At 42.4% G+C, this 21,869-nt stretch overlaps 1 protein-coding gene across 3 annotated transcripts in view; it reads right to left on the reverse strand.

Moving 5' to 3' along the window:
- The window catches only part of CTNNA1 (catenin (cadherin-associated protein), alpha 1, 102kDa), a 106,678-nt gene extending 92,726 nt beyond the window's left edge, over positions 1-13,952 (reverse strand). For all 3 annotated transcript variants that reach the window (XM_009880723.1, XM_009880721.1, XM_009880724.1), the window contains exons 1-5: positions 13,836-13,952; positions 11,343-11,538; positions 4,506-4,672; positions 3,571-3,690; positions 1,260-1,526 (exon numbers count right to left, since the gene is read on the reverse strand). In XM_009880723.1, the coding sequence (XP_009879025.1) occupies positions 1,260-1,526; positions 3,571-3,690; positions 4,506-4,672; positions 11,343-11,538; positions 13,836-13,940 (855 nt within the window). In that variant the 5' untranslated portion in view covers positions 13,941-13,952. The remainder of the gene's footprint in view (positions 1-1,259; positions 1,527-3,570; positions 3,691-4,505; positions 4,673-11,342; positions 11,539-13,835) is intronic.
- Between the last annotated feature and the right edge of the window lie 7,917 nt (positions 13,953-21,869).

Genomic DNA, 21,869 nt, shown 5'->3' on the forward strand with positions numbered 1-21,869 from the left:
CAAAGCAGAACCAAAAGTTCAAAAGCTCCATGTGAACAGCAACACTAAAAAAAGTCTCTGGCCATATATATTAGAGAGTTCATATAGTAAAATACAGCCATACATCAGAAATCACATTAAATGGTTTGAGCTAGATTAGCCAATCCATGAACCTGAACTGAATCGCTTCTTCGATTCTACATACCCAAGTCGGTCCTTAACACCACGTGCCGTTACAGGACCTGCCTTCCCCTCCCAGATACCCACTCAGACCTGCAATCCCTTGGGTGCTAACCCAAGGCACACTCTTAAGACTTACATAGCTGAACTTACAACTGACAGAATTTAAGAAAAGCAGACTTAAAACTGAGATTATGGTCACAAAGATCAAGACAACCATGACATCCTCTTGTTACCCAGCAGATCACATAGAAAGGCTTCATACTGGGCACAGGGAGAACTCAACTAGTACTTTATCCTGGTAAAAGAAACGTGGCAGACAAAGTAACATATGGGAGGAACAAGACTGGTAAGAGCAAAAAGGTGAGCAATATCTGGCAAAACCAAATGTATTAAACACCTTTTGAGTGATGGCTTTGCAATATTAAACAAAGTTTTAGAGGCAAGTTAGTGCCAAGGTGTTTAATATTCAGAGGCTGAATCAGCGGTAGGCACAGAATACTGGCTTCAAAAGGGAAGTGTTCTCAGTAAAAATGCACGGCTATCCTCAGTAACTTACTGAATGCAAGGTAAAGAATATGAAAGATCAGCACAACGCATCAGTGCGCAACTACTTCATTCCCAACCAAAGATCATATTAAACTTCTCACTTCACGTTCCTCTCAATAGGTAGTTTGGGCAATTCCAAATACATTATTCACTTTTAATAAGTCATTTCTGTCACCTACAAGAATACGCTACATAAATATATTATGAAATAATCAATTTCAAATAAACCAGGGGCTTACATCTAATGTAGCAGTAGGGTAACTGCTATTTCAGAGCTAGTTTAACTTGACAGCCTTCAATCATTAAGAGCCGCATACATACCTTTCTATATTCCATCAATCCTAGTTCGGAAAAAGACTTTTTAAAAAATAAAAGCCTACTTTACCTGGAACTTGCTGTATTTCAGCAGAAAATGATCTTTCAGACAATATAAATAAAAGCAAGCTGTTGCTAGTAAATCAGGTGAATGAACACAAGAGTTGGAGTTACCACATGGGTTATTTTGTTTTATTTCTTTTTGCTTGTTTTAACACAAAGGGTTCAAAACTTACATCAAAGTTGTTCAGAGCATACGCCAGCTCTCCACCTCCACCCTGCTGCTGGGCAGCATCATCTGATGCAGTTGCTTGAGCTGCGTTTGAGATGCCCGTGACCGCCTGCTGAAGCTGTTTGTAGATCAAGTCCCTGTTGGCTTTGTAAGCAGCTACATCAGGGTGCTGCAGACAGGCCTGGGATGCCGTATAAAGAATGGGAACGTTCTTCTGCAGAATTCCTCTGGCTGCCGCCATTTGATCACGGTGACCCACATCTTTCAACTCCTATTAAGAAAATTAAAGAAAAATAAAAAAGCATTTGAGAACATTCCCCACATTTAACATCCATACACTCTCCCTGCGTCTTAAAAGACAGGCATGTTCTTGGCCTAGTATTTTCAAATTTAACTATTTTCTGACTGAGAATCCATATTCTTAAGGGCTCAACTAATTTCAAAACACAACAGCTTCACAAAGACAAAAAAAAAGAAGTATTGTAGGGCAAATCACAACTCCACAATTCAAAAATCTGAGGCTGGATTTTTGCTCATCTCCATAGTAATGACCAGCATTTGGAAAGCCGGTAACACCTGTAAACCAGAAGGACACAGATGTCGCAAGCACAAGTCTTTTCTCCCCCACCCCTGCATTACATCTAAACAAAACAAAAATTCACAAAGAAACCAAAATCCTCAAAACAGAATACCTTACATCTTTATGTACCTTAAGAACCAGGCTAATTTTTAACTATCAAATGAACAAGAAAGAGGCTTCTCCTGCAATCTCATCTCGCACTTGCACATGAGAAGCAAGATCTTTAATTTAAACTCCAAGACTCACAACCAGAACGTTTTCTTTAATCACACCTAGAAGATGGAGTTTACTATCCTCAAGAGATTTGGGTACTTAATTTTAGCAGAACAAGTATATCATCTCATTCAACCTCTTGTTCAACTCCAATGAGATGAAATTAATCCAATGACTGTAATTACCGCTAATTTAAGATTAGCGAGCAAGTCCATACGTCTTTTCCCAAACACTCACTACTGCAATTCTCTAAAGCACCATCACCTGTTTTGGAATAGATGCACTATGGTTAGGTAAAGCTTCTGCATCCAGCACAAGCAGCAAGTTTATAAAAGGAAGAACGAACACAGTTAGTAGTAGTATCATAATTTTAAAGTTACCTCTTAAATCTAACAAAAAGGTGACGAACATGAAGAGGACTGCCTTACTGAGAAAAGGGGGAAAAAAATCTGACAGATTTTTCACAATGAATGGGTAAATATGCGACCTCTGTAAGATACACACTAAGCAGGGAGGGCACTCCAAGCAGGCTCAGAGATTTACAGATTTAGTATAACCACTTCCCATAGTGCGGAACAATCCATCACAAAGCAGTTTAAGAACATTTATTGCATTGCCTTCACAACCCTACTCCCATTTACTGCTATCAGATTTTAGATACATAACCAACTGGCAATCCATTTCAGACTGTACCCAGTTTATTTGCAAAGATGAATCTGTACAAAAACCACCAAGCAGTGTCAGAGGTGCATAAGCAGTTTTGGTTTGTACATATCAGCAGAAAAAACAAACAAGAAATGTTCTACAAGAATTATGCTATTTCTGATAAATGGGACTGCCCACACCTCGGCTTTCTTTTGAAAACTTACCTACACAAGAATGAGTCACAACAGTGCTGTTGAACAAAACAAATTTTACATGCAATTTAAGGTTAAGCACAAGCTATCCAAACCCAGAACACACACGTAACAAACGCGATTTTAAATCCCTTCTCAAATGGACATTTCAGTGCAAGACTAACCAGCATTGCCACTCACATTCTTGGAAAGAGTTGTAATGCTGTGCCCAGCCCTGACTTTTACTCCCTGTTTAACTGGACACACTCAGTCTGTCTGCGTGAACCACAAAGGCAGTGTGGTCTAGTGGCGAGTGCACCAGGCACCGAGTCACATCTCAATTCTCATCCCTTACGCGCACCTGCATTGCTTCAAACTGGGAACTGCAAGTCTTGGGAAGCAGCGTTTCATTGAGGTACTAAAGCATTGACATAAACAAATTCCATCAGAAGCAGTACACTCCAGCTGAGCAGACTTTCTGCTAACCAGGCAAGCTCAAATTTCCTAAACACAACGGAGTGCAACACAGAGTACTCAGCAATAAAAATAAAATTTAAAGTTTAAAGAAAAAAAAGCATTAGCAGCAACAGGTACTGTCCAAGAGCAGCAAGTCTGTCTTATTTTCTTATTTTGTAAAAAGAAAAAGAAGAAATAATATACAGAAGAAAGAGCTGCCACCACTATACCTGTTGTCTTTTGGCTGCCATTATGTTAAGCTTGTCCACTTCTGGTTTAAGGGCTTTGTACTGGATACCCAAATCCTGCTCCGTGCCAGCATTTCTTAGTTTTAAGATACCTTCTTCCACCTAAAAGAACATATTTTCACATATTTTTCCAAGTAATACAGTCCACAGTTCAGGAAGTAATTCAGAAGGTACTTCACAGCACACAGATAAAGTGATCTTCCACTGCCCCTTTTATTTTTCGGAGAGAGATACTTCAAAGGCTAATAGTACTCAAGGCTTAGCTACTTCTCCATAGTCACCAGCTACCAGAGACAGCCAAGTACAGGCATTTGAAAGAGTAGGAGCCCGCGGCCCTTCAGGGGTCCTGCCCTGGCAGAGCTCTGCCCAGCAGAGCTGCAGCTGTGGCCATCAAAGGGCACGAGGAGAGTCCTCAAAGCCCTGCCACAAAAGCAGGCCCAGTATCAAATCTCATTTCATTTCAGATTCTGTCCAAACCATCCACCCACCCTCTTGTTCGTGGGAAGAAAAGGCTTCCTCAAATGTTCCACATTCATTTTATTTAGTCTACCGAAGCTACTCATCCCCAGTAGCTACAAGTGAGTACTGGTTATAAGGAAGTCAAATTATTGCGTTAAGATGAAAAAAGCTGGTTGCAGTTGCAGACCATAGCTTATTCTGAACTTTTAGTATTGAAACCGAATGAAGTGCAACACAGTGTCAAAAGCTACTGACAACGAGCGTAAAAACAAGTGACAAACAACCATTGCGCACGTTTTGCTCAGAGGAAAAAGCCCTAAAACCCGCCCTGCTCCAGAAGCGAGCCGCTGACAGCGCACACCGGGGTCAGCACGCACGCATGAAACAAAGCCGCTTGACAGAGTGCGCCTGGCGTGCCAGGCACGGCAAAGCGAATCACAGCAAAGCACTACACTTACCACTTTAAGTTGAACAAGCAGCTTGTAGACATCCGCCATGTCAGCCAAAATCAGCAGTCGAGTAACGGCGGAGAGGAGAGCGCGCGCCGCTCGGACCATGTTCCCTCGTTTCACAGAGGAGCAGGGGTCATCTGCAAACTCCCCCGAAGCGCTCTTCATCAAGTCACCTGCACAAGGGGAGAGGATGGTCTGACTTTAACATCACACAGCGCTTCTTAAGGGGCTGGAAGGATTCCCACACAAGCCAATCTAAAGCTTGAAAACAAAATGCATTTGCTTAAATACAGCAGGCAATTAAGATTGCACGTAGCTATCCCTAAGTGTGGTTACCACAAGGTATCAGGGTAGAGGGGCAGCTGGGAAATAACGCTTTGGTCCTTATTACCAATTGTACAGGTATTTTATCCTGCCAGAATCCTCCGGAGAGGCAAATTCAGCATGCCTTCGCTATTACATGCAGGACTGCAGTTATTTGACAAACTACAATGCTTTCAAAGCTTAAGCGAAAGCTTTGATTTGTGTGCGTGTAGGAGTTAAGCAGAAAGCAGCAGAAAGCGCTGTAAACACACAAGGAAATGCTACAGCTCATGGGACTGTAAACAACTCGGAGCGATGACCTGGCTGGGTATGCCCTGGTTTGCATTCAAAGCAAGGCACCGCTTAGTAAAATGCTTCAGCGTTTCATAGCCTGTGGGTCTGCATCTGGTGCAGGAGGAAAGAATTTGGGTTTCAGATGGTAACAATGCAATTGGTTAACTATGAAAAGCAAAGGCCACTTTACACAGCTAGAGAAATTCCTCCAGAAGGCATTCGCAAAGCATAAAAGTAATGCCTGCGTATAGTCAGAGGAGTAAATTTTGGATTTGTCCCCACCCGTTCTGGGGCAGCATTTTGCTTCAAGTACCACAGTTCCTACACAACAGCAAGTTTTGGAATCCACATTATTCTTCTTGGATCTCTTTGCATTTCAGAAACATTTGGTGAACTGCTAGGATTTGGTTTAGAAAACACTAGATACTCAAGGCCAGAGATTTGGGGGCAGCTGGAGACGACCAAAAAGCAGGCAAACTGCATTATAACTAACTGCTGTGACAGAGGCTTCCCAAACCTGGATGAAAAAGGGTCCATATGGCCAAATGCCCAAACAAAAATAGCGTATCTCAGACAAGAAGGCACAAATCTCAAATAGCGCTTCACAAGTGAAAGCTGACGGTGACTCCCATCAAGGCCACTACCAAGTGGGGCTGGGCAAGATTTGCACCAAAATCTCAAGCTGATGCAGTGGCACCATCCTGCCAACTGCTGCCTGCTCCCACAGCTAGGCAATCAGTGCAGCGTGTCCCCACTATGGGAAGTGTTTCAGTTTTATTTTAACAACTTTTTTTTTTTAACTGCTATTTTAATGACTCAAAAAACCCTACAACTGGAGAACTTGGGGTTAACCATCCACACACTTACCGTTAAGCAATTAATACTTTGCCCTGGAAGAGTTTCTAGCACCCAAGCACTCTACAACTTCATAGCTAAATACAGCCCAAACACAGCTGCCAGCCTGTCCAAGCAACTACATCAAGACACTCAATTTTGTTCAAACGCTCCCTCCTATGTAACACCCTTCCATCATCTTAAATAATACGATGAAGAGTGGCATGCAACATTTTAAGAAAAAAAAATATGCTACTTCAAGAAAAAAGCTTCTGTCCAAGTACAGACCAGCTATAAATACCAATCTAAAGCTATCCCTTACCCAACTTTTTGAGGAACACAACTCATTATTTTAACAAGTGTTAAGAGCCTTCAGATTTCCAGATGGGTGAAAGATGATGCATCTCCAATGCTGAAAAATTGCAACCAGCCATGAGATTATAAAAGCCCCACATGGCTGATGTGACCCTTTCTTTATCCCTTCTGGAAGAGGCTAATAACAGTGAAATTAATGTCACCACCGCAAGTATGAAATCTATTAACAATGTCAGGATTTAAGGATATATGCCAGAACCAAAATTCACTACAAATATTTCCCCCTATATTTACTTATATGTAAAACTCCCACATTTTCAACTCCCAAAATGAAAGGAACATTGTTTTCATTTATTTCCTATTTAAAACAACTTAGAGAGGCGGCCACTCACTTCATCTGAATCTCAGAAATTGCTAACAAGGTTAAAACCCCAAATTACCCTCTACCCATCTCTTAAATTGCAACCTTACAAGCCAGTCCTGAAATAAAATGCTCTTCCTTCCTTCCTTTCGGACTTCTTTTCCAAAGAAAAAGCAACGTGGGGTAGTTATTTTAGCTAGATTCCACGGGTAAGAGGGAACCCTGCCCTGGCCTAAGCATGCAGTTACTGCATTATGTGTGCACATCAGCAGTTCAAATTGCATCCAGCATAATCTTCTCTTTTTCAAATCTGAACCCGAGGTAACACAGCAAGTTTGAAAGCAGAATTTCAAGAGTTAAAAGAAATATACTGCAGAAGAGTCAGACTATGAGACTATGAGATTATACAGCTGGTATGAATTCTTATATGAGTAATCTGTTTTTCCAATATAACCTTAGATTTTCACTAGATATTACAAGGGAAAGATAATAAAAGAGTCGAAAAAAGAAGAGGCAATGGTAGCCATACCATGATCTTGTCAATAAAGCACTAAGAATTCAATTAAATCTAATGGAACAAAGCCCATTTCAGAAATAGTAAGATTTTCGTCCATCAGAAGAAAAATTACCATTTTCTAGTCTCATTCCCACCATGCCCACAGGGTCTGACAGCACTTTCAGACAGCACCATTAATCCTCCTCAGCAGCGCGGTACATGATGACCGTGACAGAGAGGGCTTTCTTTATACAAACACTGACAGAACGGGAAAGCGGTGGAGAAGACAGGCAAGACCTAGGACACACACAGGCACTGATGCTTTTTTCCAAGCTAGGAATTCATGCCCACACATCACCTTGTACCCTTCAGCACCTTCCAGCTCAAAGCCTGTCCCCAGGCAGCTTTGGCGCAGTATTGGAAATAGGAGTGCCATCAGACATACCCCTACCTGCTCATAACACCCTATCGCAGTTCCCTCAAGGCTGCCTGCTCCCCACCAAATGAAGGCGAGCATGAAATCAGAGCTTCAAGACTCTACTATTCTGGATACCAAAGTGGCATCCTACCACTAATGCCACCTTCAGTGTCTGCCGTGAGTGCCACAACAGGCCGCCCTTATTTTCTACTCTAAAGGACAAGGTCCCATATCTCCTTTTGCCTTATCAACATGGGAGTTGCTACTTCTGGCAACAAAAGCTTCTGTTAATTCCTTAATCTTGCCTTCAATTGAATCCATATACTGCCTACAACACTCCTCCTACAGCTTGCCAAGAGCTGTCTCAGAGCTCCCTTAGGTTACGGCTTTTCAAAGATCTCAAGTCCTTGGCTGGAAGATTACTTCTAATACAAGTGGTACACTCCTAAAACATTTGTCTTGCAGGAAAACAACCGAGAACTCTTCACACCCTTCCAAGAAATTAAGCTAACTGGTCACAACGGAATTCTAAAGTTGAGTTTTCCAAGAAGAATTCAGAGTTTAACTTCAAGTTATTCCACAACTGGCCTCCTCGTGTTCCTTGGAAATCCCTAAGCCCATGCATCTTGAGTGAAGTACAGTTGAAAAAACTTTTTACCTTTTCATAATTCGCCTCACTGTTCAGTTTTGGAGAAAGCTCCACTCAGAAACACAGGGCGGAAAGACACCACGCTGAATCAGTAGGTTCACTCCCCCGCATTTGCAACCATGAAACATTATCAAAGTCCACAGGATTCATAAGACCATTCATCCATTCTCTTCCTTCAAACCCTAGGCACAGGCTTAAGCTTTTTAATTTTAAGCTTTAATTTCTGGTCTTTTATGTAAAATTACCGTAGGAAGAAGCACAACAGTAAGAGCATAGCTAATACCCTGGATCCCCACACTGGCATGCAGATATATAGCGGCAGTGAACTCTGGTCATCAGCACTCCAGGAAAACAGAACAGCCTGACCCAAAAACTTTCCTTCTTGGACCCGGAGTTTGCAACCTATCTCAGTGCCAAGCACCTGGGTAAGAAACTGCTTCAGTTCCAAAACACCTCCCAACAGCACCAGAATAGCCGACCGCTTCAACGTACAATCAGTCTCCAACGCTCTATCAGAAGGTAAAACCCTACAAAGAGCTTACAGCGGGGGGAGTAAGGCTGGACAAGACCAACACTGCCCCTTCTATTACCCAGCAAGACTCCAGTGGCAGAAAGTAACATAACAACTGCTGTAAGGTTGCCGAAATCGAAGAAATCGACATCAGTCGTTTTTCCAGTTGTACATCTTTTCTATAACCACAGCAGGATCTATTCTGAAAAACACTTTGGTTCTTGATCGCCACTATTCTGTTCAAAATTTTATTTTAAGAAGTTTCACTACTGTAAAAGAAGTGAAGAGTCCAAAGCTTTAAAGGGCCAGGAATCTTTAGGATATTTCATGAACTGGTTTAATATTTAAAGCAAGTTGTAATTTATTCTTCCACTGTAAAAATCAGGAAGACTTTGAAGATCCACTTATATTGATTTAGTATGTAGCCATACTATCATTCATTCTAAATAGCTCTTTTCACTTCTTTGTTTTTACCCCCAACAAATGGGATTTTATGAACAAGCGTGCTCACTAAAATCATGTACCCTCTCAATCTTCTCGCTAGGCTAAAAAAAAATTTTTAATTTTCTCTGATGAGACAAGTTATCTATTGTCCTAATCATCTTCATAACCTCTGTCTACATTCATTCATCTTTTTTTATTATGGTAACTAAACTGCTCCCTACTCTAAATAGAGGCATTATTAATTCTATTTTCCTGTCTTCTGCTGAAGATAAATTGTGCTATACATCTATAATCGCACTGCTGCCATCAGACACAGATGCTGCCACTTCATGATCCCCCTACTGCTGACCCAAACACCCAGATTCTCCTCTCCACACTTGTCCCCCATTGCAAAGGCAGATAAAGGCACCGGTACCTGCAGGTTTTGCTAAGCACACGCACAGGCTTTGTATTACACTTCCCTCATTTCTCCAGTTCATGAATTCAACTGGTCTACCACAACACTGGAAACACTTCTGAAGTCCACAGACTGTATATAAACATGTACGTTGAAAGTTTGTTATCTCCTTGCTGTTATTAGCACTACTGAGAACTGCAATGCTCCCCTGGGCATTGGCAGCAGCAAGCTTTCCCTCTGTTGTATCTCATTTTTCACCATTTGCTTCTAATTTCCTCCAAGGTTTGTTTGCTTTTTAATTTCCTTATGAAGAACTGCTCTGCTAAACCTGCCTGAACACTGGTACCGTGACGAGGCGCAGGCTTTTATCCCTGGTCATGCTGCCCCAGCAGCCCAGCCCTGCTGCGACTGAATCCCCACCAACAGCGGTGGGAGCCAGTCGTATTCAGGCAAATCAGTCGAATCATCACCCGCCCAGCATCAGAAAACAGACACGGCCATCCTCTCCTCGCACCAGATTTCATGCAAGCTGCAAACAGTAAAAAGGGAGGAAGAAGTCAGACGACATTAAGGTGGGAAGTTATTTCACCCCAGCACGTCTCAGCTATGAACTCCACCTCCTCTGTCAAAGATCAACAGAGCAGGGAAGGTTTGGCGGCAAGTAGTCTCAAAAAATCAAGCAGGGACTAAGAAATAAGTGAAAGGGTCATCCTGAAGGTTTTTATGTCAGCCTCTCCTTCCTACCAGCTTCTCACTGTAATATACAACTCCAAATTCAGCTAAGGGAACTTCTCAATCCTGAGGGCTGAGCAGAGCTCCCTCGCTCACTAATAGCACTGAGAGTCATTTGAAGGTACTCACAGATGAGCTCTGACTTCCGATTCTGAGCAGCAATCAAGCAAGCACCAAGAATTAAAGGCTTCAAGACAAAGGGGTGTCTTTTGCTGTTGTTTGTTGTTGTTAAATTAAGCCAACTCAATTAGCCCCTTACACTGCAGCCTTCATACGTTGATCTTTCTTTGGTCTGTCAACCAGGCTTGTCCAGAACTTCGAACCATTTTCAACTAATATTTCATCACTGTGCAACTTCAGCTACAAACAAGTAATTAATGCTAATGAGTTTTCCTTTTTTTGCAGCAGCAGCCGCCACCATTAATACCAGTTGACTGGGTTTCACTGAAGCATAGAAAAGGCTCATGACTGGAAGAATGATAAATGATTTATGAGCAACAATATTTACTAGTGCATATTTTAGAGTAAGCCAGCTCCATAGACTTTTCTTGCAGGTCTTCTCCAAGAAAGTAAAAAAGAAAATGATAAAAATCAACACTAGATGTGGAGGAGGAAGCCTGGAATATTTAATCAAGGTCCTCGCATTCTGTTTGTTGCTGTTTACATTTTGCATATTTGAAATACCCATCTCTCTCTCTCAAGTCAACGCTCAGCTCTTCCTCCTACAATGCTGTTTTGTATACATTCAAATATTGGAGAAGTTATTGACAGATTTGAGACACAGGTCCACAACATTTATAGGCAGGGAGGGAGTGGGAGGGGGGTTTACTTTTTAGCCTAAACTGAGTTTTAAATGATCTTCAAAGAATCAGCCCTTCTTCTTCTCTTCCCAGTCGCTACTTGGGACATGCAATTTCCAAATCTGCCCAGTTCATATTATTCCTCAAGGAAGCCAGCAAGACAAGCCAAGAATCTATGCAAGTGGAGAGGCGCAGAATCATTAGAAATAACAGCAAAAGGGAAGCAGGAACAGTTCTCCTTACCCTGAAAAAACACAGTTTTACAAGCTATCAGCTACATAGCTCTTACCTTGCTTGCGAACATCTTCCACAGCCGCTACCAGCTCCTCTTTAAGGAACTGGCTCTCTTTTGCAATTTTGTCTCCTTTCTCCAGGAAATTCTCTGTTGCTTGTTCAACTGAAGCAGCCAAAACATGGGCCTTTTTAGAACGCCCTCGCTTCTTATTAGAGGGGCCCTTGTTGCTAGTGTTAACCAGTGTTGTTACCTAAAGACATAGATGGAAGAAAAAAAAGAAAAAACACAAAAAACCCCATGAAAAAAATTAGAAGTTTCTCAATTTGACAGCCAGGCCACACGTATTTTTTTTCTAGACAGCATATTGCTAATACCTGCACTACTGCCAGCTCCAAAGGTTAAACTTACAAACAAGTGTTTTTCACGTCTCTTTAAACATTACCATGCTTCTTGATGAGCATTACAAATTCAGCTAAACCACTTAGAGATTTTTCTTATCAGCAGCAGACCTGAAAATCTGATTTTAAGAATTGAGATCTATTTGTATTTTTGATAAACCGCAATCTCAGTAACAGGCCAGAGCTATTTGGCACAACATAAAAAGAAACCAAGTTGGGGATAATTAGTTTGGGATAGTTCTCCAGGCATAAAAGACCGCCAGCAAGGCTGAAGCCATTATCTACAGAAATCTAGCAACACAGTATCTTTTCAGTCCAAAACAGTACTGCAGCCAATGGACCAAATGCAGAGCAAGACTTCCTAGAGCTCATTATTTCCCTAAAACAACCAAAACTGAACTCTCACAATCCTCCTGCAATCAACAAATATTTCCAAGCTTTGTGTTTCAGACTGAAACCCTGCCAGGAACTGGTCATCAGCGGCCAGATGACCACCAGGTACTCAGGGTCAGGATCCATCCCCTTCAATCAAACATGTCACACGATCCATGCACGCTTTTTCATTTGCCGTTCACCCACCCCCTCTCCTTTTTGTTAAGTCTAAGAAAATGCATTACCTACAAAGCTACTTCACAGGGACATTAAATTACAACACTAAAAATATTACTACTCTGGAAAGCCCAAGGACTGCTGACATAAAGGTCCTCAGAGCTGAATCCATCTTCTCAGTGGGTTGATCCAGAGAGGGAAAGCCATCAGCTGGGAATATCGCTATCAGTTAATGGGGAGCATTTGTCGTCTCAGTTCATTGTGTACTACGAATAAAGAACAAGTTGCAACACGGCAACTTACTCTACTTTCCTCTCTGTATTTTGCCAGTCACATCATTCACAAAATTTGGGATTGCCGATACAGCCTGTTGTGCTACTTGCAGAATAAGTTACAGATGCTGAACTTGGACAAGGAGGTCCTATAAACAAGCCTGCTCAGTTAGCCTTGCCAAATTAGGACAATTTCTCCTAAGGAAAGACTCCATCAGTAACTCCGACTCAAAAGCCATATAGGAGATCATCCAACTTCCCACCTGAGTATCTGGAGGGAACAAACGGCAGGGTGTTTCAAAGGTATGGACAGCAGCTTGGCGATTGAAGGGATGTTAATATTGGCAATAGAACTTGATCACTGCAGTTTGTGCTTAACAGCAGTTGTGTCCAGTTCATACCGTCATTTTTAAAATTTCGTATGTCAGAAAAACAATGCTAAAGAAGATCAGTTAACTGCCTCCAGTGCACCTTCTCTTCCAGACCTCTGAGAAAGTCTTTTCCAAGAATCTTCAAAACGCCCAATACGCATGGCTTACACTGACGAGACGTACTCTAGCTTTCCTGTATTCTTCAGCGCATTACACTGGGCTATATATACCAGGCAGAAATAAGCTTTTATTCACATACCCAGCAGAAAGCACAGGCAGAAATTAAAAGAAAGCACACATATCTTGTACAAGATATACTGAAACAATAACAAATGCCGTAAAAGCATACCTCTCGGGTGGAACTCAGTTAGGCGGGGTCAGTAATCTATTTACTACGCAAGGCTGTTCTAGACTGGTTCCAAATATCCCCCACCATACATTTCACTGTTTACCTGAACCTCCTTCCAAAGGGAACTCTAAACACAGGTCATCTCAAAGGAAAAACAAACTTATGAGATCCTACTTCTGGCAAGCGCTAATGGCTTTGTTGCAAGACACTTTTTTCATTCCCAAATAGCAGTTTCTAAATAACACATAGTACAGCTTTTTAAGGACTCAACAAATAAGCAGCATACCACCCAAAATACAGGTGAGAAACAGCACAGCAGCAATGGAACATTAGTTACTAAAATGCATTTCTGCACTTCTAACTGAAACGCGTCTTATCAGATACTGAAGAAGCAGAGTCTTTCTAGACTCATGCCCAATAACTCTGTTAGAATAAAACTGAAGAAAGAAATCACTTGCCCACTTTTTTCTATCATTAGTTTTGTAGTGTTTTTACTTCTGGAGTTTAAGCTTTGAAAGTTATTTAATTGAAATAATACATCAAAACATGTAATCATCCTTGTGAAGATATTTTTTGCCCTCCCTCCTCCCCCCGTTTTTTTCTCCTACCTGTGTAACAAGAGGCTCAAGTAGTCTTTCAACCGCCAGTGTTCTTATCTCCAAGCTTTTGGGGTCCCATTTGAAGTTAACGTTGCCTGCAGTAACAGCAGTCATTTCTAGGAGAAGAAAAGAGCTACATGAATACACATATTTTTTTTTAATTATTAATGCTGTTGGAATATTTTAAAATAAAGTAAAATGGAAGCTATTACACCAAATGGACATGTTGTGTGTTTAAGTTAAGGTTATGCTGTCTCCAGAAATATCAGTTTTGGTCCAACTGGTGATAGTTCAAAAAATTGCTTGTTATGACAATACGTAGACATAACCTGTATGTTTTGGTTAGAAAATAAAACCAAAACCAAACAAAACCACACCAAAACCTATCCAAAAGCCACAATATTTTATTGGGGCAATAACAAGATAGGCAACATTTGCTCTACTCATTAAGTTCCCAAGCAATTAAAAAGGACCTCACAGGTAACGGGGGCACTTTACCCACAGAGCTGGAGGCTAAGCAAAGAAACCCTCAGAATCACAGAATCGTTATGGCTGGAAAAGACCTTTAAGATGATCAAGTCCAACCATTATCTAACTCTTCCAGGCCCACTTCTAAACCATGTCCCTGAGCACCATATCTAGACGGCTTTCAAATACATCCATGGATGGCAATTCAACCACTTCCCTGGGCAGCCTGTGCCACTCTTTGACAACCTTTTCACTGTAGTTTTTCCTAATGTCTAACCTAAACATTCCCTGGTGCAACTTGACGCCATTTCCTCCTGTCCTATCCTAATCCCTTCCCGATTTCCACTGCCTCCCTCCAGGGCTGGCTATCCCATGCTCTCTGACGGGCTCTGAGACACAGCCCAAGTCTTCGGGGAGCAGAAGGGAACACCTCGACTTCAACAGCACCAGAAAGCTGCTGGTTTTCTCAGCTCCACCATGAGTACCAACCCCAAATGCTTTGTCAAACCAGGAGCCAGGTCCTAACTCAACTCATTCAACCTACCCATTCATCCAATTCACCTTTGCAAGTACAAAGGTAAAATAGTGGATATAAGCCTTATAAAGCCAGAAAATCCAGTTGGTTCACATTTAACAGCTTACATATCTACTACACTTCCCCTTAACATTTACATAGGAAGGGAAAGCAGATTTGCACAAAGAGATCTGTTAAAAGCTGTCACTGAGCTGTTCCTTCCCGTTACAGTCTTATATCGACATCCCAATGGAACAGCAAATATGGTTATGGGAAAAGTTTAGTGAAACTACTAAAATAGCTCTGCTTCTGAAACCAGTAGTTTTAAAAAAATACAAATAATGAACTACAACAGATCACTACATTAACTTTGTTATGCTTTACAGCACAAAGTTATAACCAGAACCATAATTTCAGGAAAAAATAGATTTAAAGTATTTACAGGTCCTTAAAAGCAGTTCATATCACTTCAGACTTAATAGATTCCAGCTCTTCCTGCTTTGCGTTGCCCTCACAATTCAAGATTAGACTAAACACACGTTTGAGGCTTTGTATTTTTAAAAAAAGTTATGAAGATAAACACATTTCCAAAGTCTCCTTCCATCCCTTTTCCTAAGCACCTACTGTTGAAGTGGTTTTAAAAGCTTATTAGCTGATATTTTTAAATCTTGCTCTGGACAGGGCATTGCCTGCATAGCATCTCAGCAGACAGATTGCTCTGACAGCACCAGATGTCCCCGAGCTGCCAGACGAGCCCAACGTCCCATTATTTTTAAGAAGCAGGAGGCAAGGCACTAATTTTGGTAACCAATGATGTTTACAACACATACCAACAACTAACCGTTTTATACGGACGCTGACAGTAAAACACGCAGAGACAGCACAGACACGGCTGCTTGTTTGCCATCGAAGAATAAAATCTCCGGGGCACTCGAGCAGCTCAGCCTGAGAGGGCGTAGGAAGTCAGGGCTCAGCATCACCTGGCTTCAGTCAACAGCACCTTCACGGCCGGCTGAGCCCAAGACATCACCTCGGCTTTGTCACACCACAGACATGCTACAATAGATTAAGTATTTGCTACGCTACTGAAAACATATCTTTGCCCTGAAAAGCCCACACGCTGTCATACGCTGAAGTACAACTTTGCAAGGCGCAAAGCAGGAACAGTCACCTAACCTGCATTCAGCTTTCACTTACGCCCACGCTCCAAGTGCCCACACTGCTGGAGAGCAAGAAAACTGGAAAAAAAAAAAAAAGCTGAAAGCTTGAAAAAAACAAAAGAATAGGAAGAGGCTGATCCATGCTAGCACACATATAACATTTATAATGGTTTTAAATCAAAAAGCTTGAAGGTGCTGATGAAGCTCCCGCAGAAGGCATGCCAGCCTGCAGCTCAAGACCCCCAGTGAGCCGACTGCAGGAGAGCGGAGGATGGCCACCTCCTCTTCCTCACCCTACCTCTGACACTTAGCACCGAGTCCAGTGAAATTACCAACTATCCTTCTTTCCCAATCTCTCCCCCTTTTTTTTTTTTGCTGGTCCAGCTTTGCACTGGCTTGTGCCCTGGCCCAGAGCAACCTGTGAAAAGCCCTTCAGCCCCACCAAGTAACATCCTACCCTCAACAAGGAATTTCGCTGTTTTATTCCCTCCTGATTAGCTCGGCATGAATGCTTCCTACGTAAGAAGCCAAGAAAAATACACTGAAAGCCTTTACGGTTTCTGAGAAACACACCCAGGGCTCTGGAAAGCCCATTAGGTTTCTAGGTAAAAGCTGTTTCTATATATTTAATGCTCTTATGCCTCTCGCAGAAACAAAGTGCAGGACGAGGTAACCATAAGATGATACATTAATTGTATTAGTAGGATAATGAAGTCAATTCATCCAAAAACACGTTAATATGATAGCTTATGAACTGGCCAAAAGTTTATAAAACCACTTAGTATGAACTTTATTGACATTTATCTAAAAAGTATAGGTCGCTATCAAATACACTGTTTGGTATCAATGACTGGGGGTATCATTTGTACATTGTAGTAAATAGGTTTATCCAATTAACCACTTGTGAAGAATACAGGAACAGGCTATAGCTTACAAACACATGTGTGAATGGCATGGGTTTAGGGGATACAAGGCAGATGCCAGGGCCGCAGTCCTGCCACGAGAACGCTCTTGAGTCTCTGGAACCTTTCTTGTCCCTGGGACTGCTCAAGCTCTTGCCTCATTGAATTCAAATCCGGTAACAGGTAGTAAACCAAGTCCGAGGATATTGTAGGAGCGTGCTTAATTGTTGGCTCTTTGAGAGCACGCAATGATTCTCACGACGCCTGCAATAACTGCAACATCTCATAAAAAAAAGATAACATCCTCTGGAAGACGGACACAAGCGCGGGCCAACCTAGCACTGGTTTCAGACAACTGGGATGACCCAGCTGATATGGAACAGGTTCTCCGCACCACAGACCTACCATGCATGGGACATGCAGCAGCACAGGCACTCATCGCAGGAATTTCAAGGACAAAGCAGCACAGACCACACAGTGGAAAAGAGCAAGCGTCACTGAATCTGAAGTGCTGGAATATATAGAAAGACACCACCGCACAAGGAGTTGCGGTGCCCAGCCTGTGGTTTCATAAGCAGCAGAAAAGCTGCTTAAAAACCAATGTTCATCCTCCCACACCCCTCTAGGAACTCATTCCCATCTTCACATCACACCCCCTCTATACTGGCACAGCTTTCCCCACGGCTGAGCGATTAACCAGATGGGGAAGAAGTGATTTGGCTGGAGGGAGAGAAATCCATTTTTGCAGGGTGGGCTGAGATCCCCATCTGGTTCACCGTGCTACCACAGATACTGCTGCGAGCGGAACCGGCAATGGCGAGGGGAGCTGGCTACGTCAGCTGGCACTGTTGGCAAAGCCCTTCAAGTGGAAACATGGGACAAAGTTGGATGTCACAGCTGAGATGAACCAGGTGCCACTGAAAACAGAGCATCAAGCGGAGCTGCTGCAGAGAGCAGGAACACCCTCCCAGCACAATCTAATGCTCAGGCAGACGAAGCCCCAACCTTAAACCATGCCCACAGCCCAGCAGGTTAACTGTGAACCCTTCAGGTTATTACACTGGTCATGATGGTGCTCATTATTGTCAAAGAAGGGTCAAGAGTAATACAATTATATCTTAATGGGGTTTAGTGCGCTTGCAAGGGTGGGGGAAGAATGAGAGTTTAAAAAAGCCACTTTCAGGGTTTCTGTTCTAGTCAACGAGCAGCTCTGCAAGCAGAGGCAGCCCAGGCCAGCGTGCCCCTGCTTTCTAGAAAGGATCAAGATCTCATCAACCGCTAAAGCTTAGGAACAGGTTTCCATTCTGCTTCACACTACTTCAAGCAAACACTGCTGCAGTCCTACTGCTCCTTTCCCTGCCACAAACCCACCTCGAACAGGCACCCACACTGGCACCCACCTGACGCAGTGAGCCACTTCAGGGAGCCAAAATGGTCTCAGAGTAAGCCAGTAACTACAAAAATTACCTTGTCCTGAAAGAGAAGGTGAGGCTGTGCAGGGAAGAGGACAGGACTGGAACAGGGCTGAGATGAGCTCTGCTGCTGAACTACACCCCAGGGCAGGTCCCAGCCTGGCTCGGGAGAGGTGAGGGCACAGACCGGGGCAGAAGGATGCGTTGAACTGCTGGGCTGCATTTACACACCACGCTGAACAAACCTGCCTGCTGTGAATGAGCCCAAGGTGATACGCATACAGCGCTCCTTCCAAAAGCCACAACTAAAGGTCATAGTGTTTTCAAAAACTGGTAATTCCAGGTTTTAAGAATAACGTCAGATACCTACTTCCAGAATACTGGCATGCAAGTAATTTCCAGACTTTGGCAAGCATAGGAATGCAGCTCTGCGGCTTCTTTGCAGAATTGTCCTGGAGGCACCCAGGGCTTTTCAAAAAGCCCACGAAGGAGCACTATTTCAATAGTGAGCTCTGCACACCAACAGACTCGCGAAAGGGCCTAGTGCTCACGGTCCTGTTTTTCCAGGTTGCACTCCCACACACACCCAAAGGCAGTGCTGGCTGTATCTCAGGCACTACCGAGCTAGGATGTTCAACCTGCTCTATACCAGGAGATCCTGCAGTCTCCCAACCTCTGGACCGGGGCAAATCTCTTTTGGTTACACAGTGGAAGGTCTAACTGCCCATCACCTGTGCTGCAACTTAAGTCCCACCACCTTGTGCTACCTGAAAAGTCTTTTACATGCCATCTTCTAACAGTCTTCAAATTTTAACTACCCTGACAGGCTGCTTTCTAAAAGCTTTTAGCTACACTCACCATTGGCTTTTGGTTTTTCTTAGGGAAGACGGTATTCAAACAGTGGTCTCACTAGCACAGCAGGCGGTTACCCTGGGCCAAGCACAATAGACCACATGCTGAATTCAAGCATTGTGCTACCCAAAAAACCTAACAAAAGAGTATGGTACAAGAACATTTTATACCTGGGAAGACATTCTCCATTTTCACGCCCTTTCTGCTACCCACCTAGTTGTTCCCCATTTTGTACAGCTGATTGTGCTCAGGCACAGTAATATGTACTTGATTGCATTATTTTGCAGCTTATTTCTTTCTCTCATTTTTTTACGCAGTCACAGTCATTTTGAATGATAATCCTGTCCTCTGCCATGCTTGCTGACTGTCTTCAGCTATTCTGTGCAAAGTAATGAGAACGGCCCTTATTCCATCACCCAAGTCACGAGCATGGAACATGGTGGCATTCACGACACAATGACCCAGCTTCATCTCCCAGCCAGAAAGTGAACCAGCTTCGCCGTTCCCAAGAGAATCTTTATGGTTTTGGTTGGTTTGTTACGCAAGTACCTAACCCATCTGGTAACCAGCAGAGATCCTTTACCCCTGCTGAAGGTGGAAGACAAGACAGAACAAATAAACATCTGTGGGAACTGGATATCTAACGCACACCGTTAACGCAAATCTTATGAACATTTTTGGTTTGAAAGAGGTTAAGGAACACTGCATATTAAACCCAGCTCACATGCAGGGGTTTCATCATGCCCCACTGACAGTTCAAAACTGTTTTCCATATAACTAAGAGTACCCAAAAAAAGAAAACTGTTTAATTCTTTCCTCTTAGCCCTCACAGTCTCCAAATGAACGTGTCTGCCCCGTTCCACAAATAAAGCACTACTCTCTGGGGCTGAATAGCTGCTAGTCAAGGATATTTGGTATATGTGATGCTTTTCAAGGAGGATTTAGTCAGCTTTGATTTAAGCTGTTTTTATTTAATGCCAAGTATACACAACTAAAAACAGATAGACATACTCTTCTAACATAGCCTTCAACCTTAAATTTTGTCTGCTCCGCTACCAAATCTCCTCTACCACAAATGCCATGAATGTACTACCTCCTTAGAAGTCCTTACAATTTCACAAACTGAAATATGAAAAACTCAGATGTTGCATTGACTATATTCTTTGATTATCAAAACATTTCTGTCATTTGAGTGTATTCAACATCGCTACACATTTTTTCCACACACTGTAGTAACCAGCCAAGTAAAAAGAAGAAATTCTGGTTCAGATAAACCTATTTCTCACCAGTACCATTCCAGATCCAGCTCTTGAAATCTGGGGTTTTGTTTTTTTTTTTTTTCTCTCTTGCTCTTGTGGAGAAGGCTTTAGAGAGGCAACCAAAACCACGCATCAGAAAGCCTTGCACAGCCAGGAAGAAACAAATGCTTCTCTACTACTCCATTTGTTGAGCAAATCTTTAGACCTTTCTACTGAGTTAAGAGAGGCAACCCGATCTGGTGTCCCCACAAAAAAACAATGAAGTTATAACTCTGTTTTCTCTTCTACATGGGTGTTATCTCCTGCCTTGTTACCACAGCCAGCAGCATGCCATAGAGAGCCCGACACCTTTTCCCCTCTGGAAGCACAGCCCACCCTATACCACACACTGCCACATGACAGCAGGTATGGGATATGTCACCAGATTAAGATGCAACACATTTGCCAAAGCAGTATGTGCTGTCTCCTAACAGCTTCCCAACTGCTATAGTACCATGGATCCGAGTAACATTTTCATTCCAAAAAACGGGAATACACTGTGTAACAACAGGTTTTCACACCTTTGTTTTGGTCTCGCTACCATTAAGAGGATGGAAGGTGTGCTCTGCGCAAGCAGCTTCATTGTGATGTTCCTGGGACCACAGCACTGATTTCACAACTACAAATAAAACGTTTTTTGGAGACACCAGTGCTACAACAACCCCTTGCCTTCAGCTACGTAAGTGTTAGATTCTGATCATTTTATTTTTGCCAGGATTGCTTTGCCTCAAGGAGCTAGAAAGGAGGTGCACGGCAAGCGAAATCACAGCAAGCACGGGCAATTAGTGGCTTATTTATGTCACACTAAGGCTCCAGTTCACAGATGACATCCTAAAAGAATGAAAGAACCAAACTCATGCTTCTGTCCGTTTAACTGTCCAGATGGATATCCTGGTATGTCCTAACAAGCGTCCAATTTATTTCTGCATGGTTTTCAGTTTTCAAAACTCAAGCAGGATTCCAACTACATAAAGAAAACTGAAGGGGTATCAAGACACTGCTTTAGAAGACATACATGCTTTTTCTTAAAAAAAAAAAAAAAAAAACCAAAAAACCAAAACACTCAAAAAAAAACCACCAACAACCAACAAAAAAAAATTCATATATAATTAAGATTAATTTTAACATTCTAGCTGCAAAACTTTAAATTTAGGAAAGGAAGAGGATGTGTGATGAGCAGTAAGCTATTACTATTAATAATAAATCCACTCATTCTGTCTTCACAATAACGTTGATGCATTTTATGCTGAATACCAGAAATACTATCACCAGGAAAGCTAACTTCCAACTTGAAAAAAGTAGTGATTACTTGTCCCAAACTGCTGTGCTTTAGCTGCCTGCTCTTTGGATCAGGACTGCAACATTCTGCCCACGCAGAAGGGCAACATACTTGCATTTTAAGCAAAAAGCAACAACTTTGAACTAACTTATCCCCCA

This window comes from Charadrius vociferus, unplaced genomic scaffold (assembly GCF_000708025.1).
Source record: "Charadrius vociferus isolate BGI_N301 unplaced genomic scaffold, ASM70802v2 scaffold822, whole genome shotgun sequence".
NCBI lineage: Eukaryota > Metazoa > Chordata > Aves > Charadriiformes > Charadriidae > Charadrius > Charadrius vociferus.